Source organism: Thunnus thynnus, chromosome 1, assembly GCF_963924715.1.
Source record: "Thunnus thynnus chromosome 1, fThuThy2.1, whole genome shotgun sequence".
In the NCBI taxonomy this organism is placed as follows: Eukaryota; Metazoa; Chordata; class Actinopteri; order Scombriformes; family Scombridae; genus Thunnus; species Thunnus thynnus.
The window spans coordinates 24,978,751-24,996,788 of record NC_089517.1 but is presented as its reverse complement, the minus strand read 5'-3'; the positions used below and the strand labels follow the sequence as shown (position 1 = coordinate 24,996,788).

At 38.7% G+C, this 18,038-nt stretch overlaps 1 protein-coding gene across 4 annotated transcripts in view; it reads left to right on the top strand.

Annotated features, from left to right (window-relative positions):
- Positions 1-18,038, top strand: part of ush2a (Usher syndrome 2A (autosomal recessive, mild)) — a 236,830-nt gene that overhangs the window by 117,821 nt on the left and 100,971 nt on the right. For all 4 annotated transcript variants that reach the window (XM_067592610.1, XM_067592634.1, XM_067592617.1 and 1 more), the window contains exons 43-49: positions 2,262-2,424; positions 2,504-2,651; positions 5,972-6,129; positions 7,394-7,541; positions 9,446-9,601; positions 12,771-12,918; positions 14,472-14,614. In XM_067592610.1, the coding sequence (XP_067448711.1) occupies positions 2,262-2,424; positions 2,504-2,651; positions 5,972-6,129; positions 7,394-7,541; positions 9,446-9,601; positions 12,771-12,918; positions 14,472-14,614 (1,064 nt within the window). The remainder of the gene's footprint in view (positions 1-2,261; positions 2,425-2,503; positions 2,652-5,971; positions 6,130-7,393; positions 7,542-9,445; positions 9,602-12,770; positions 12,919-14,471; positions 14,615-18,038) is intronic.

Genomic DNA, 18,038 nt, shown 5'->3' with positions numbered 1-18,038 from the left:
AAAAATACCCACACTGACTGTAGGACATGTGCACAGTCACAGTCACACAAAACCTGATGACACGCATGTTCAGGGCAGAGGTAGAATTCACTATACCTAGCTTAACTAAAACAGCCCTAAATGAATTTACTTACTTGAATGGCATTTATTTTCTTTCTGATTTGATTTAATCTCAATACTTGAATGTGTTTTTAGTAATTATTTGATGGCACTGATGCTGTTTTGTGGAGTGTGAAATGCAGAGAAGAGCAGGAAAAATCAGAGGGAGGGATGGTGCATCAGACAGGTTGGCATTTCATAGATTGTGGTGCAGAATTTGAGCACCTTAAGTGCCTGGTTTTCAATTTAATATGTCTGTTTCTTTTCATAACACTTTTAAAGCCAATGGTTTTCTAAAACCATTACCGCAGTGAATTATGATACAGATTATTACAACTCCCCTTTGATTTAGTTTTTCAAAAGTGGACATACATCACAGTGCCAATCGACAGCATATTAATCTTATAATAAATGTGATAGATTAGCCACAGTGGCTAATTGTGTGCTAACACACACTCATCAGTCATTCAAAAACTGGCTTTTAATGGGAGGAACCAAGAAAGGAATCCATCACATTTTAAAATGGCCTCCCCGTGCAACCATGCCAGGAGGGTTGGGCTACTCTCTGGGACTTGTAAGAATTTCAGGACTATTTATAAAAAAATATGTTGTTGTGTTCCTTTATAAGTTAGTTCATTGTTGTGTTTTTCTCAAAATTAATAATTAATCAGATTCTTTGGATTTTGTTTGAAGTGAAAAGTGTGTCAACATCTGTCATTTTCAATACATTTGTAAATCACTGGCAAGTACCACTACAGCACTACAAGTTATGATGAAATGAAATAAACAGTTCAGTCTTTATTATAATTAACTGTAATTTTGTTTGCATAACTTTTCATAAGAAATTATTTCAGCTTGAACATCAATCCAACAACTTCAGCAGGCACAAATCACATCACTGTGATTGTCCCTCCCTCTTTCTCTCTGTTGGGATGACTTTCCTGTTCTAAATATAGAAAAGAAGACACCACCAACTGTGTGAACAATATACACGTGTGTGTGTGTGTGTGTGTGTGTGTGTGTGTGTGTGTGTGTGGTGTAAGAAACCTTAGCTCAGCATTGTGTTTCCATCTACTTGCAAATAGAAACACAATGATAAAAGCACACACATGCATGCACACACACACGCATGCATACACAGATACACAAATAGAGCAACTTCAGACAAAAGGACTTCCCATGAAGCCCACAGATATATTCTAGTTTTATTGTCTCTTATTTCAGAATTTCAGTGTACTGTAACATAAATATATACATACAATTTCAGTGAGAACAGCATACTTACTAGAGTCCTGCAAAACAAATAGTAAGTTGATTCATGCAACCAATGAAATTCAACGTCTTTGATGTGTAAGCAGTCATCCGAATCTACAGTATTTTTATCAGTAGTCTTCTGTGTTCAATACATAAAGCAGACAGGCCAGGACTGCAGTTACTTTATTAAATTATATGTTTATATATAAATTTGTTTTTAAAATGTATAATTTTCTATTTTAATACTGCTATGGTAATACAAGTCACTGCAAGTTATCTTTACACCTAAACATAGTCAGCTACACTGGCCTTTGTCATCACAATGAAGAAGTATGTCAGCTAATGAAGCTATGTGGAGTTTTTCATAAATGATGGAGTTCTGTTGGATGAAGGCATGTACCTGTAAGCATTGGCATGTCAGGCTGTTGCTTAACAGAAAAGTTATTGCAATCTGTTAATATAAAATAAAGTAAGATCAAATAACATAAGCCTTATTCTTGAATCTGAAAAGTAAGTGGACATTATAGCTATCTGATTTATTTAGTGGAGTAAAAGCTCAAATATTTCTCTCTGAAATGGTGTAAAATTTCATAAAATGAGAATATTTAAGTAAAGATCTGGTCTCTGAAGACGTAGTTAGGGTGCTACCCCGTAGCCTGCTGGTTAAGACGCATGCCACTTAAATGCAAAGTCCACGGTTCGATTCTGGCAGCTGACCTTTGTTGCATGTCACCACCCCATCTCTGTCTCCCCTTCATTTCCTGTAAACTCTCTCCACTGTCGCTATAATAAAGGCATAAAATCCCCCCCCCCCCCCCCCCCAAAAAAAACAAACTTCAGTTAAGTGCAGTATTTGAGTGAATGTATTTGTTTCTTTCATCTCTTCTAATCCCTCTCTTCTTCTCCAGGTGGTCCCGGCCCTCTCAGGTCAATGGTGTTTTGGAGTTCTATTCCATCTTCCTTTCACATGGCGGGTTAGAGCCTGTGTTAGCCTACAACAGCTCAGGAATTTTTGAAGACCACACACTCCGCAACCTAACCCCAGGAACAGCCTACACTGTCACACTGGCTGTGAGTCCTATACTCTTTCATCTTTTTGACTTCCATTGTCACCTTCATCCATACATTAATGTGTTTGTGTGCACGTCAGGCCTGCACAGGAGGTGGATGTACCTTTAGCCCCCCCAGCCAGACGCAGACTGAGGAGAGCACCCCAGAGAATGTTCCTGCACCGCTGGTCACTCCTTTGTCCCCCCACACACTCAACGTCAGCTGGACACCTCCTGATACTCCAAATGGTGAGAAGACACATGCTTACTCTAGCACCTACACACAGATACAGAGCCAAAAACATTCAAATGTACATAAACATTTATCAACATGTCAAATAAGAATGTCAAATATGGGATAACTAAAGGCAAACACACAAAAGTTTACAGTCATCCCTTTATGACATGTAGGTTTAATATATATGTTATTAGATACAGTTACGTGATTGAAGTGAAAAATAAAAAGTGTAGAAAAAAGAGAAACATTGACAATAATGATGATGTTGAACTGTGGAACAGAATACAAGGTGTCAGTATTTACCATAACTCAGTCTATCACAACACCTACTGATATCAAGACCTGTACATAGTACAGATATCCCATACATGTGACCATAAAACAGGAGAACAATTCCCTCTGTGGGAGGGGAATCAGATGAGTATTCAAGACAGATAATACAGATAGAGATGGAAAAGAGGAAAACAGAAAGAGAAATCAAAAGGAAGGGTATAAGGTATTGTGAGAGAAAGGGGAAAGAGACAGAGACAGGGTGAGAGAACATACAATTTGAGGCAGAGACTGACGGACACCTAGAGTGACAGGGCAGTGCTTCACCGCACTCCTTTAAGTGGATGAAAAGTGCTCCCTTTTGACTGAATAGAGAACTGCAGGCTGGAAGCACATAGACTCAAAGTGACTGCCTTTCTCTCAGTTTTCTCTATTCTTCTTACCTACATCTAATTTACTTGCAGCCAATTAAAATCCATCACACAGAGCTGTGGTCAAGGTATATTTCATTTGCTATTGACTTGGATTCGTCAAGATTTTCTGTGCAGATGTTTTAGCATAAAGAGATTCAAAGTTGTGGACAGAAGAGTTTCCTGCGCAACACAGTTTTGAGTTACAATGCATAAATTAAAATTTCCTCAAAGTGTAAATACGCAATATACTAAAGTGTTTCAGTGAGAAAGAGCTAAGAGTGATGCTCCATCAATCAGTATATTTGTGTCTGAAGTATTGGAAATACATAGAAAATTGCAAAAAATCAAAATATTGCAAATAGTCTAAAACTGTGATAGACAACTGTTTGTTCCAGGCCACATCTCGCTCTCAATTGTTTCAAAATCCATTGTTGTTGTTTATTTAACCTCTATTTGAATACTTGGTTATGACTACAAGCCATTTAGTATTCAGTAATCTACAGTATACAACTGTTTATCTTCACTGTAAACATTAACCTAGAAATAATAGAATAGAAATGTTCAGAAAAAAATCTGAATCAGTATTGAACCCTAATAAATATATATATATATATATATATTATACCTAAGCACAAAGTATACATTTAAAAGCTTTGACACATATTATTATGAAATATGAATACTCAGGTCAATCAGTCAGATGTTGCTTTTGGAATGATCTCCTTTTGTCTTTTTAAAACTCTTGATACATCAAATAACTAAAATATTGTAGGTAACATTATTTGCCTCATAGTATACTGAAAAATGTGTATTCCTTATGAATAGAACATTAATGTGTATTATCAAGGACTGTATTAACGAGTGCTATATCTTATAATACCAAATGAATTGAGTGATGAAAACCATCTGAGGATTTCCCACCCCATTTCACAGTCTCTAACATACAAATGCACTGCCACATATTATCAAATGTTACTGCCATGCTCGTTAAAGTATGTGTAATTCCATAATGCGTGTGTGTGTAATGTGAATCATGTGTGTTTTACGCTTAATGCCACATGAGTGCATTTCGCGCCATAAACCCTGTGATGTGTGTGCATATTAGCCTGGATAAATTACTTAAAGCTTTTCTCATCTGATGACAGAAATTTATAACAAGGGAGACACTTAATCATGATTACCCGATTATCTCATGCTTAAAAAGCTTTAATTTTTGCTTAAAAAGAGAGAAGAGCTCAGTGTCTTTTTTTTTTTTTTCTTCATTAAATTTTTTTCTCATAAATGGACGGCAAAAATGACGATGATGACTGCAATGGGTTCCAGAGGAGTGAGATTCTGTTTTATTTTTTCTCTCTCTCTCTCTCTCTCTCTCTCTCTCTCTCTTGTCCTCTCTCTCTTTCCCCCCTTCTCCCCAATTCCGCAGGGATTTGTGGGGGATAATCCTCTCGGGGATTAGGTCGGGGCAACACGCAGACAAAGAGGGGAAATAAGCCTGTTATGCATTCGCTGCTTCATTTCCCAACCTGTCTTTATTACAACCTATACTGATATGGGCTTATTCACACACACAAGCACACAGAAGTCCACACACATATACACACACACACTCTCACACACATGTGATTGGCCACATTAAGAGCTTCTCAGATGTAGCTGGCGTCCGTGGGGTTTTTGTGTCTTCATTTCCCTGATAGGTGTGTATATCTGTATTGAGCAATAATAAAACCCACACATGATTAAAGCAGAATAGACTCTTAGTTCTTAGCACTGATCTTTTGAGCCCCCTGTATGCATTTTTATTAAGGAAAAGCACATTTGGCACCGTACTGTTTCATTTTTTTATTAGGTGGATGTAATGTAATGTAACTATCGGGCTGGTGTATGTGTGCATGAGCATATGTGAGTTTCTGTCTTTGTGTGTGTGTGTGTGTGTGTGTGTGTGTATCTTTGTAGGTATGTGGAGTACCTGTGTGCGTGTCTGTAGATTAGTTTGTGTGTGCAAGACATATTTTCACCCACATTTGTGTGTGTGAGTGTGTCATGTTCGCTGTAGTACCACTGTCCTTCTCAGGGCCTTTATCTTCGTAACGCCTATGGTTACATTTGTCATTTCAGTGCTGTTTTCATCATTGGATCACACTAGGACACATTGACTGGCAGGTCTGGAGCCTCTAAGTCAGTTTTCATTTACATTTTAATCCAATGACCCAGACTGCATCCAAAATAGCAAAGCTCACTTTGTGTCTGGGATTCCTCATAGTCTGGACACAGTCCTGCAATGTTTTTCATACCATTACACCATCGTGTTTAAATGAATGGATTTTTTTTTAATGAATGGACAATAAAGTGTTGACATTTTCTTCAGTCATACACAATTCTTTTGTTTTATAGTTAGGCATCAGAGTTAGGGTTTTAATCTTGTGTTTGGAGCAGGGAATGGATGCACAGTGGTTATGTTTACATGTAAAGAGAATTACATGTTTTACAGAGTTACTCATTGATAAAAGCTAAAACTTCTTAGAGTAACTCATGAGTGGCCTGGCTGAGATCCTCGTCTTACTGTGACATGAAAACAGTTTACTCCTTTAATTTATATTTTTTTTTTCTGTATCTCATACATGTCAAAATCATGTGTTCTTTTTTGACAGGCATTATAACCAGTTACGGTCTCTGGCTGGATGGAGTTCTTATTTTAAACTCCAGTTCGTCCCAGAGGTTCTTCTTGGTGAAAGGACTCTCTCCATGGAGCCGACATGTACTCAGGCTTCAGGCCTGTACTGCACGTGGCTGTGGCAAGGGACCAATGGTCAGTGAAGTGCTCACACACACATACACACACACACACACACACACACACACACACACACACACACACTAATTGAGATCCTAGAGGATAGGCATGCTCTGTAAGTCATTGCTGGGATATTATTTCTGTTTACTTCTGAGCTGTACCCTTCAAGTATAATAATGATTCAACATAAACTGTCGTTGCTGCTATCAGAAACATAAAACACATAAAATTATACCTCTGAAATATACACAATTTTTTATCTTAAGTATTTAGGGCAGGAAAAGTACGAGACAGTAAAACAGATATTTTTATAAGGAGGATGCAGATTATTGATGTAACGAACCAACACATGAAAGCAGAGATACTCATGTGGCATGCCTACACAGACATTTACAAAGTTTATGTGTGTGTGTATGTGTGTGTGTGTATGTGTGTGTGTGTGTGCGCCACTGGGTGTCATAAAGGTGATCGATTCTCTCAGCTCAATAACGAGGGTTGGCGTGGCGACAGTGACATTTGGTAGGAAATGCCACTCCACGCTCAACGATGTCTCTGACGACGGGCCATTTTTGGGGGCATTTTTCCAATACAGAGGCCATATTTAGTCAAACACCGCCAGAACAGCTGACACAGCAGAACAGGAGGAGAGGAAGGTGGGAAGGTGGTGGGGTAGACAGGATGAAGAGGAGAAGAGGAAGGGATGACAGGATGGATGGGAAAAGGAGAAGAAAGGAGCCAGGGAAGGAGAGAATTTAGGGATAAAAGTAAAATGATGAGGATAGAGTAAATGGCCAGAGCAAAATGAGAGATGAGGTGGAAAGTGAGGATACGAGGGCAGCAGAGGAGAAGGTAACAGGGGAGTGAGACAGGAGGAAATGAGACAGAAGAAGAGAGCGGGTGGAAAGAGATAGAGGAGAGAAAAGATGAGATGAGAGATACAGGAAAGAAAAGAGAAATGTGGCAGGACAGAGATAAATAGAAAAGGGTTTCATTTTAAAATGAAATTGGTTAAAGTATTTTATTTCAACACCATAACTAATCCACTCAGTGAAATATATCACAGTGATTATGACCTTTGTCAAATGGAGGCAGATTTTATTATGTTTTTCTTATTTCTTAATTAGTGCACATCTGTAGCAGTAACACCATTTTCTCTATGTACACACTGTATGCATGAACATATGTGCTACAGTGCCTGTGTGTCTGTTGTTATGTATCTATGCAGTTGAATATAAGTGTGCATGTGTGTTTGTTTGTTTTTTCTTCTTCTTTTAATCAGGTGGACATGCGTACATTAGAAATGGCCCCGGAAGGCCCTATATTCCTGGAGCTGACCAATCACAGCTCTCGATCAGTCCGTGCCCGCTGGACAGCCCCACCTAGACCAAATGGGAACCTCAGCTACACACTGTACTATAAAAGCAAAGGTAACACATACAGCGGTGTTCTCCTTTTCGCTGTCTCGCTCTCACACACACACACACAAAGACAGACACCACATAAACATTAAACCTGAACACACACATGTGGCTAGACATACCTAAAGCACTAGATATTACACTACAAAGTCCTTTACATATGCTCAGGTAACACATAGTTTCAAACATTCTTGCTCACACTTAGAGATATTTAGAGTACCATACTCTGCTTTATTTTTTTCAAATATGACTGTATTAATCACAAAGAGCACATTAACTCAGTGGGCGGACGAACATTCAGATTATGCCTCAAAGACAACATCTATTGTTTGCTAAACCATGGCTACATTTTTTTCTGTGACATTGCAACAATTCCAGCCATGTTATACATTGTGCTGCTAAGTTTATCATATTCAGACACGGTGTCAAGCCGCAGTTTTGTGTTTGCTTTCGTTTGTTTACTTGAATTAATTTGATTTGACCTGATTTCGCTACATAAATATTAGGCCACAAAGGTATGCCTTGAGTTTTTAGTTGTTGCCAGTCTGTTCTAAACCTAGCTGGTAGCCAAATACAGGACTTTAAAACTGGTTTAACACCTGGGCTACTGGTATTTTGGATGACCTGCACTTTATCTGCACTTTATCTGCATTTTATCTGCCCTTTCCTGCGTAGACCAGTATCTGTGCTTGAGAGCAGACAGTTGGCTGACAGCAGAGAGTCAGTTGATCTGGTTCACATGGGTCTTCCAGGCTATAAGAGCTGGCCCATGTGCTCACTCTTTGCTCTCTCTTCCTATAGCTGTCACTCTTGAGATACACATATGTACACATACACACAACTCAGCATCACAACAACTTAGAATGAAAGTCAGACATGAAACGGGGAGCAGAAAGGAAGAGTAATCAAACTGTAGTGGTGGAGAAAACAGGAGAAAAGAAGAAAAGATGTCACTGGAGATGATTCAGGAGTCCAGCGCAAAAAAATAGTATGAAGATGAAAGGAAGAATAAAGGCAAGTTGCGGTAAAACAGTGGTGTAGAGAGAAGGGGGAGATGAGAAGCTCATATTCCATAGATGCATTATAAAAGATTGCAAGCAAAAACAAGAGAATACATAAAGATCAACAAAACAACAGAGAAAATAGAAAAGGAGGACTGGACATGGAAGGAAAAGGAGGAAGAAGAAAATTGAACAAGATGAGAACAGGGGAAACGGCTGAACACACACACACACACACACAACAATCCTTAACTTACACAGATTCACCAAGTCTCTCTCTCTCTCTCTCTCTCTCTCTCTCTCTCTCTCTCTCTCTCTCTCTCTCTCGCTCTCTCTGTCTCACACACATGCACACACAGAGGCAGAGTCAGGGACTTTGATCTGTGGCTCACAGAGGAACAGACAGATTAAAATGAGTGGAAAGATAGATAGAAGAGGTGTAGAAGAAAGAGAGAGATGGTGTTTCGCTCTAGTTACCCATAACCCCTTGTTTCTTTGATACACACAGCCTTCATCAGTTCACACAGAACAGATATGTGTTTGTGTGTGTGTGTGTGTGTGTGTGTCCATCTAAATATATTGGATGGGCTTGCATTGCATTGTAATTTTCTGATCCCTTTTCTGACTATCCTTGCATAACCTCAATATGGGAAACCTCTCTCTTTTGATCATTCTCAGTTAATCTCAGCCAGTATTCCTCTTTCTTTAACTCTCTTTCACTCTCCTCTGTTGTTGTGTGTATCTTTTATGAATCACTTTTCTGCCATCACACTGATGACACTAATAAATAAATGTGCCATGAAAATAATCTGTGCAAGACATTACTGTCGTCTTCCTCGCTAGATATATACATCATGCTTGGCCTAAGACCTTACATGTCTCTCTCTTTTGTGTTCGCCTGTTTTATCTTAGATGGTGATGGTGTGTTGGATGGAAGTACAGCTGCGGGCAGCTGGTTGTCTGTGACTGACCTGCAGCCTTACAACAACTACAGCTTCTGGATCAGAGGTTGTAACACACAGGGATGTGTGGAGAGCCTGCAACTCAATGTTACTACGCCCCCAGCAGGTACTTACACTAAGAACAAAAAGATTTTCCTCCCAACTACAAACTACAAGCTTGATTTTCATCAGAGATGTAAGTCAGGACACAACTAACTTGCAAATGCCGTATATGTGGCTTGATCAGATACATACGGATATGATGCATGATAATGTGACTTACTACAGTTCCTCTTCAAACCTAAGCATATTTCTTGCCTCTAATTAATGCAAAGACTGATTTTGGTGGCCAGTTGAGGAGAAATGTGATGTTTCCAGAGCAGTGGCTGCTATTCTGTCATAACTTGGCACTGAGCTGTAGCTTTGTTTCACCAAACAAGACATAAACAATACCAACATTTTTATCTCATTACTCTGATGTTGATGTTCATTTGGATTCTTCTGAACTGGAAAGATTCATTTTTAAAGCTTGCTTTGCAAAAGAAAAAGGAATCATTCAGTAGCAATGACAAACACACACACACACACATAATTGACTTAACTTAATGGTCTGAACACATATTTCTGATTTACAAAGCCTACGTGTGTGTGTGTTTGTGTAGAAGAGACGCTGATTGTGCATACTGATAAATGTCAAAGCTGATCAGAGCAGTCTGAAGATAATAGTAACCACGCAGTAACACACAAACACCTATAAACGTTCATCTCACCACTTTAGCTAATGTTAACTAGAGAGTTTAGTACATACACATGCACACACATCACACCACACCCATTTCTCAGTCAGAGAACAACAAAAGACAGACTTCGGAAAGTTCTACTGTTCAAGTTCAAAACAAAGGCATAAGAAAGTATAAATTTTAAATACCAGACGTTTCCTCTCTTTCTATCTCTCTTTCTACCTCTGTGCCTCTGGCATCTCTTTAGACTTCTTTAAGGCAAACTGTCTTGATGCGTCCTTGTTCTATGAAAGAACAGAGAGAAGATAGCGGAGCAAGAGACAGAAGAGCAGAGGAGGAGGAGAGCAGAGAGAGAGAAGTGAACATAAAAGTGCATAGTTTAAAACGATTAGTGACACCTCTGATATTGTACCTGCTAACACAGCATGAGAGAGACACAGGCTCACCAACAATGTGTGTCTTTGTGATGTATGTGTTTTGTGTGTGCGTGCGTGTGCGCGTGCGTGTGTGTGTGCGTGTGTGTGTGTGTGTGTGTGTGTGTGTGTGTCAGAGAAGCAGAAATCAACCCGTGTTTCAAGAATTACACACACAGGAACACTTCCTCTCTCAAACACACACACACACTCTCAGGGAATGACAATTCTGTTGATCTGGATCATATGTATTGAAGTCCAACTGAAATTAGATAGCAATTTTTTAGCATACATTTCTGTTCTGTGCGGGAAAAAAAAGAAAAGAAAACTGAAACAGATTTAATTGACTGAATCAATTAAGATCCAGTCATGGATTTTTTTATTGATCAAATAATTATCAAAATCTTTACCATGTTTTTGTGAAATGTGTTGTTGGTTTTTATGTAGCTTAAAAAACCAAAACAACAAGTGCTTTAGATCTACTGGTATTGACTCTGACACAGGCTCTGACTAATATTACAATATATATAAAATTGATAAGAAACTGGCAAAACATGTTTTTTTTTAGACAGCTGCTACCTTTGTGCTAGAGGCTCCAGTTTTATAATTAGACTTACATTATATTTTACCTTTAGACTGACATTGATTTTTCACAGTCACAGGATGTAACATCAAGGCCAAATTAGTATCCATGCTCTGGCACACAGTAGTTTCCAAAAGGTTACGAAAGCAGGCCTGTAGCAGGAATCATGCAGTTCACACTCCAGATTATCCATGAGTACCTGGTTAGAGAAAATGCATAGATAATGCTCTTTCTTTCCAGTTACCATCAAATAGCCTTTGAGCAAGGCACTTATTCTTCTTTTAGACAATTATTCTAAAACAAACTGTCTGTAGATTAAATATTCCAAGTAACTCTTCACTGACTGAATGTATTGATATCCTTAAATACTATATGTAGGCAACAACTACAGCGGTTGCTTGTTTCAACACTTGTTTCTTTTTTAAGCTGACCTTCTTTAAGACAGAAGAAGAAATTAGTCAGTAACTCTTTAGCCCCCACCAGCACACACAGACACAAACATAAAAAAGTGAGAACAAGAGAAGAAGATATGGGCATAAAGGTAGCGACAAAACTGCAAGCAGCAATACACAAACACATACACACACTCAGACGCACTGTAAAGCTTGGCTATATGTCTTTGTTTTTAGACGAGTCTGTGGTGGGAAGCAGACTGCTTGTTTCATGTTGTGTGTCAAATGTGTGTGTGTGTGTACTAAGAATGAATGTGGCCATAGTTAGCCATTAGTGTGATGATTTATGTTGGTGAACCACCACTAATATTATTCTGAAAGGGTGTTCAAAGAGCATTTTTAGGCTTTTTTTTCCACATACTGTGTGTGCTTGTGTGTTTCTAATAGCCATCCTGAGCATAAGATGTCTTCAGCAATCAGAGTCTTGTAGTGGAATAAGACCAGTGTGTTTGATTGAAGGGTCACTTTATAGGGAGGAGCAAATCTTATTTCACATAGTCAACAGTACGGTCTCTCTCATTTTCTCCTTCTATTTGTTGTCCTTATCCTTTTATATTCTGTCTTTCCTCACATCTCCTCTGTTTCCACTAAGAGCATCATACTGAATCAAGATGTTCTTACTGATTTTCCAACACTAACACTACGCTATCATCCTCAGCTGGAAAAGAGGGGAACTACTGAAAGAGCAGTGTTATACCACTTTGTATTTCTCTGAGTGTGTTTGTGTGTGTGGGCGGGTGTGAGAGAGAGAGAGCCAGAGTGGCAGTGGTAGTTTATCAGTAAATCTGGCAGCTGGTTGTGACACTTGTCCTTTACAAGAATTTTTTTTTTTTCTTTTGCTGTTATGTTTTTTTCCCCTCTTTTGTTGTCCCCTTCTATCCTCTCTTTTTTCTCTTCACTCCTGTCTTCATCTCTTCTTTTTACACTTCACTCTAAGCAAAGCCATACCCACATCTTTCAAAACGCAGTTGAGCAGTGAGATTAATAATGTAAATTCTCTTGTCGTCTGTCCTCGTTCCATCCCTCTTTTCGCCACCTCCATCCTCCTCCTTCCTTGCTCACTCATTCCTTCTTAATCTTAACAAAATCTTTTTCTCTCTTGCCGTAGCCCCAGATGGATTGTCACCTCCGAGGCTGGCCCATGCAACTAGTGTCAGTCTGAATGTATCTTGGTCTGCCCCTGCTCATTCCAACGCACCGGGCCCTCTTCGCTACACCCTGCAAATGAGAACGTTGCCACAGAGGCCTGTGAAACGGTGAGTAAGAGCATCAAATGCACAGGCACAGCAGATAAACCTGCAAGTTTGCACACACTAGTTCAAAGCACATACAAGTGGTCTGAGAAAAGAGAAATATGATAATAAATAGCAATAAAAGAATGACAGACACACTCCACACTCCCAGACACATATCTCATATGTATGCACAGAGACCTAAAATATGTGAACACGCACATATGCATACACATATACATACACAGGGGTACATTATACAGCACAGCTGAATATGTCACATCAATATGACAGACCATCAGAAAAACAGAGAGGGAATGAGCTGGAGAGACGGGGGGTAGAGTCAAAAAGACAAAAAATCAAAGAGAGGGCAGATGGAGAGAGAGAGAGGTAGAGAAAATGTGATAGAATGAAAAGAGAGAGAGGGTGTGCATCTGATATGTATTCATTACATGCTTCCTGACAACAAATTGCAATTTAATCCAAGAAGAGGAGGCTCTCATTCTGTGGTAATAAATAAATGACTAGCTACATGTATTATATATCAGACAGCCATGCCCTCCTCCTCTTCTGCTATGGAAATCTCATTGTTCCCTGATTTATTCATTCATTCATCCCTTCTATCCATCTGATGCTAAATGGTCAACGGTCCCTCATTTATGACAATATTCTTTTACTTTGTCCTAGATTCCTTTGTATGATTATATGATTTGGGACCAGGTATGACATGAGGATGTAATCAAAAGCAGTGAAAATATTGTACATATTGCCAATATAGTGTATGTTTCACTTGACACTTGTTTAAAAACATTACACTCAAAAAAAAAAAAGATCACCTTAGATTAAAGGTTACTCTCTTATATGAATGTGTTTAATTTACAGAGTAATTACACCCTCAAAAAAATCTGGTTCAGAGTGCCACCTAAAGGTTAACAAGCTAAAACGTAAACAAGCAGAAGATGTTAATAGTAAAATGCTTATGTGTACAAGGATGATTGTACCGGCGGCTCTGAGTTTAAACTTTCACAGTGAGCAAGAGAGTCAATTTGTGTGTTACAGCCTTTAGTTTTAATAACTGGTGTTTTCCATTATTTATCAGTTTTGGTCAGAAGACCTCTGTTTCTAAGTTCATTTAGCGTGGCTCGCTAACACAGCTAGTAATGTTAACAAACTTTTATGGGCGCCGGTGGACATGAACAAGAGATTAATTTGTCCTCTTAGAAGTGAACTGTGGCAGATAACTGTGCTATATTCAGCTTCATTAGATATTCACATTTCAACAATAGTATATATGTCCATGAAATTAAGGAAATGTTAAATAACATTATAATAACACAGCAAAACAGGAATCATCTTGACCAGGACATCCATAGCAACTGTTATTGCCTTATTTTTAATAGGGATCCATATAGGTCAATTTAAAAACACAAATATTCACTAGTAAGCACTGTACTTTATCACCGTTTGTAAAGTAAATTATTGTTTGTTCCTCTTTGAGCACCCATTTTCATTCAGTGCTTTTTAAGCAGATCCAAATGTGTCAGTAAATATATTTGTTTGTGTCTGTCCACTCCTAGGCTCTTGGAAAACGCAACAGATACCTTTTCCTATTATTTGGAGGGCCTGTCACCATACACACAGTACCTGTTCAGAGTGGTGGTTTCACACACACATGGGCAAACAGCCGGCCCCTGGGCAACCTTGCGCACCGCTGAGGACAGTAAGTACACATACATGACACCACTAGCACCAGATATATTCATAGTGCCCAGAAGATGAATCCTTAAGACTGGTGACTCCTTGACTTTCCCTCTAGCACCACCATGAGGTTGACACTTGTGGTTCATAGTGAAACGGATGGTATTGGATGGGTTTCTTTGATATTTGGTACACACATTGATGTCTCTCTCAGGATGATTTATAATAACTTTGGTATACCCTTAACTTTTCAGGTTAAAAAATTCACTGTGTCCAACACTTTGATTTATGACCAAATACCTGCAAAACTACGACTGGGTTGTGCTGCCTGGATGCTCATGTCAGCAACTGAGCCGAGTCTCACAAGTGAGTGGCTGGCAGGTGGCTGGCAGCAGCTGGTTGTTAGTTGGCCTATGCCATCATTTGGCCATCAGAGCTGCTGAGTCAAAGTTAAATTCAAGGAGTCTGACAGATCTCCTGATTTTAGGTGATGATCTAAACAATAGCCTCACACATTAAACATATGGTCTGTAGTGTGAGAAATAGAGCCTCTGCCCAGTTTTCTTTTATTGTCTGAAAGTCTCTAAGGTTTAATTCTATTAGAGGGTATTTAATTATTTGACATTAGTGGAGGCGGAGTAACTCAAAACATTAAAAAAAATGAGGAAGGTGATGGAAACATAAGCACAAGCAAGATAGGGTGAAACACACTGACAGAGTGAGATTTGTATACTGTAAGGTGTGTGTCTGTGTGTGAGTGACCTAGCCAGTGTCATTGTGGGCTAATTGCTGTAATAGAATCATATTAGCCACTGGAACAGCCTCCTCAGTGCAAAGTTATAAATTAATTAGTACCACGCTATTATCACATACATTATCATTAAGCAGCTGAGATTTGCATACATTGGATACATGCACATGTACACACAGAGAAATGTGTATGTACACATGTATGTGGGGTGTACGTATACATACACAGTCACATGAACACAAGTGTAGTTACACACACTGATGCTTGCACACACCCATTCAGACACACAGAATTGCAGACATTTAGGAATCATTAAATTATGGCCCTGTGCTTTCCTCATTGCTATGCAGAATTAAATTGGCTCCAGCACACACACACACACACACACACACACACACACACACACACACACACACACACACACACACACAAACACAAGCATACAACTACACTCTCAAACAGAACGAGCTGTTGTTTTTGTTTTCCCAAGTACTCAACAATTTATAAGTTATAGGACAATATTTATGTGTGTGTGTGTGTGTGTGTGTGTGTGTGTGTGTGTGTGTGTGTGTGTGGACTGTAATAGATGTGTCCGTTCGGTCATACTGTGCCCCATCGTTCAAACCTCCATCCCTCACGTTTCCCTCTCTCTGCCTTTCTCAAGCCCCCTCACACACACACACACACACACACACACACTGAGAACATGTGTCATACACATACACCCCCCTTGTCCTCCTTATCAATCACGAACATCCTCATGCTCACAAGCAGTAACACGTGAAGTTTCATGCAGGCAAACTCATTCCTAAAAGCACATATACACTGTAACAGTTTAAGTACAGGAGATAAGAAAAACATCTCTGTTTAACCGGAACTGTACTCATAGAAGAAACGACAGTCGTGTGTGTGTCTTATTTCTATCCACAGCTCCTTGTGTCATAATGATTTCCAATAATTGCTGATAATTAAATGTCACATAATACAATTGAATCTAACATCAGTTCATGGACATGTAGACTATTGTTGAAATGTGAAAATATTAAATTATTTTAAAGTATGCATAAAACATTCCTTTACCATAATAATAGAATACATGAAAGGTAGAGAAGCTTTTAATAAGGAGGGATTTAAAACTAAGATTGGAGAAAGCCAAGTGCAGCCAGATTGGATTTTCCTAACACTGATGTGTAATTTGTCACCGTAAACCCATCCTCTGGTCGTCTTGGCAGTGAGAGGAAAGGCTGTATTCCCCTCTTAATCTCTTCTCACACACTACAAAAAAAAGACAACTTTTACATTTCATTCAGAATGTTTTTTATGTATAGTAAGGCCCATAGTTATGTTGTAATTTTTGTTGTCTTAGTAAAGCAGCATTCATACATAAATTCACTCACACAAATGCAGGTACATAAAACTTTAAATGAGCAAAAAACCTTGACATATACATACTCACAAATTCACAAGTACAGTTAAATATGACCTGACACGCACATTCACACATACTGAAACGACATATACAGTAGATCATATGTGCTTATTTTTTATAGTGGTGCGATATTCAAGTTTTACCACTTTTGGAAGAGATCCCCCTAACATGATCTGTTTCTGTAGGTGGGAGCTGTAACCTTGCAAGGTTTCTGATTTTACAGTATATAATTTACTGTGACATAGACCTTCATTAACAATATGGATTTGAGTATATATTCTATTTCATTTATTTTATTTTGTTTTTCTCTTTTTCATCTATTGCTCTTTCTTTTTTTTCTCTCTTTCTTATATTTTTGTCATACTTCTGTCTTTCTCCATTTGTCCCACCTCTTCCATTCTCCCTCTTTCTCTCTTTTTCTGTGTTTTTGCATTAGAGCAGAGTGGGTTTCACCTCTTCTATTTGACAGACTAGCCCCTTAAGTATTTACGAGAGAGAAACACAGGGAGAGAGAGAGAGAGAGAGAGGGAGGGGAAAAATAGAGAGAAAAGAGAAAATAAGATAAGAAATGGAGAGAAAAGTGAAAGGAAAAGTGGAGAGAGCAAAAAGGTAAAATGAGGAATTGAAGAAAAAAAGAGGGAGAGAAGAAAGGAGAGGGCTAATGACAGAACAGAGAAAGAGAGAGACCCATGCTTCCTCCTTTCCTTTTTATCATTCCATTAAAGTTTTATATCCATCTTTTTAATGTAATTTGGTCCCTATGAATTCCTGCCGCTGCAGAACAGACAGACGGCTCCTGTGAACATAAACTCTAGCCGTGTTGGACAGCTCCCTTTTCTCTGTCTACTCCCATGTTCACACCAGCTAAGTGATCTAAGAGAGTGTGTGTCTGTGTGCGTGTGTGTGTGGGTGTGTTTCTGTGAGCGGGATGTGTGTATTTGTGTTATAGAGTGTTATATAGAGAGTATGATTAAAAGAACCGTTTTGACAAAATGATCTTAGCCAAGCAGTCTTAGAAAGTAAGTGTGTGTGTGTGCATTTTTTTTTTGTGAGTGTGTGAGTGAGAGTAAGAGACCGAGAAAAAAAAAAAGCACTGTTTTACCTAATTGAACTTAAAGCAGAAAGTGTGAAAGTGTGAAAGAAGAAGTGTAAAGGACAAAGAACAACAGAAATGAGGTTAGAGGTAATGACAGAACACTAAGAATTCATGTTATTTAATGAATGAGTGACTCCATTAATAAAATAATGTTTTACCTTATTTCCCCA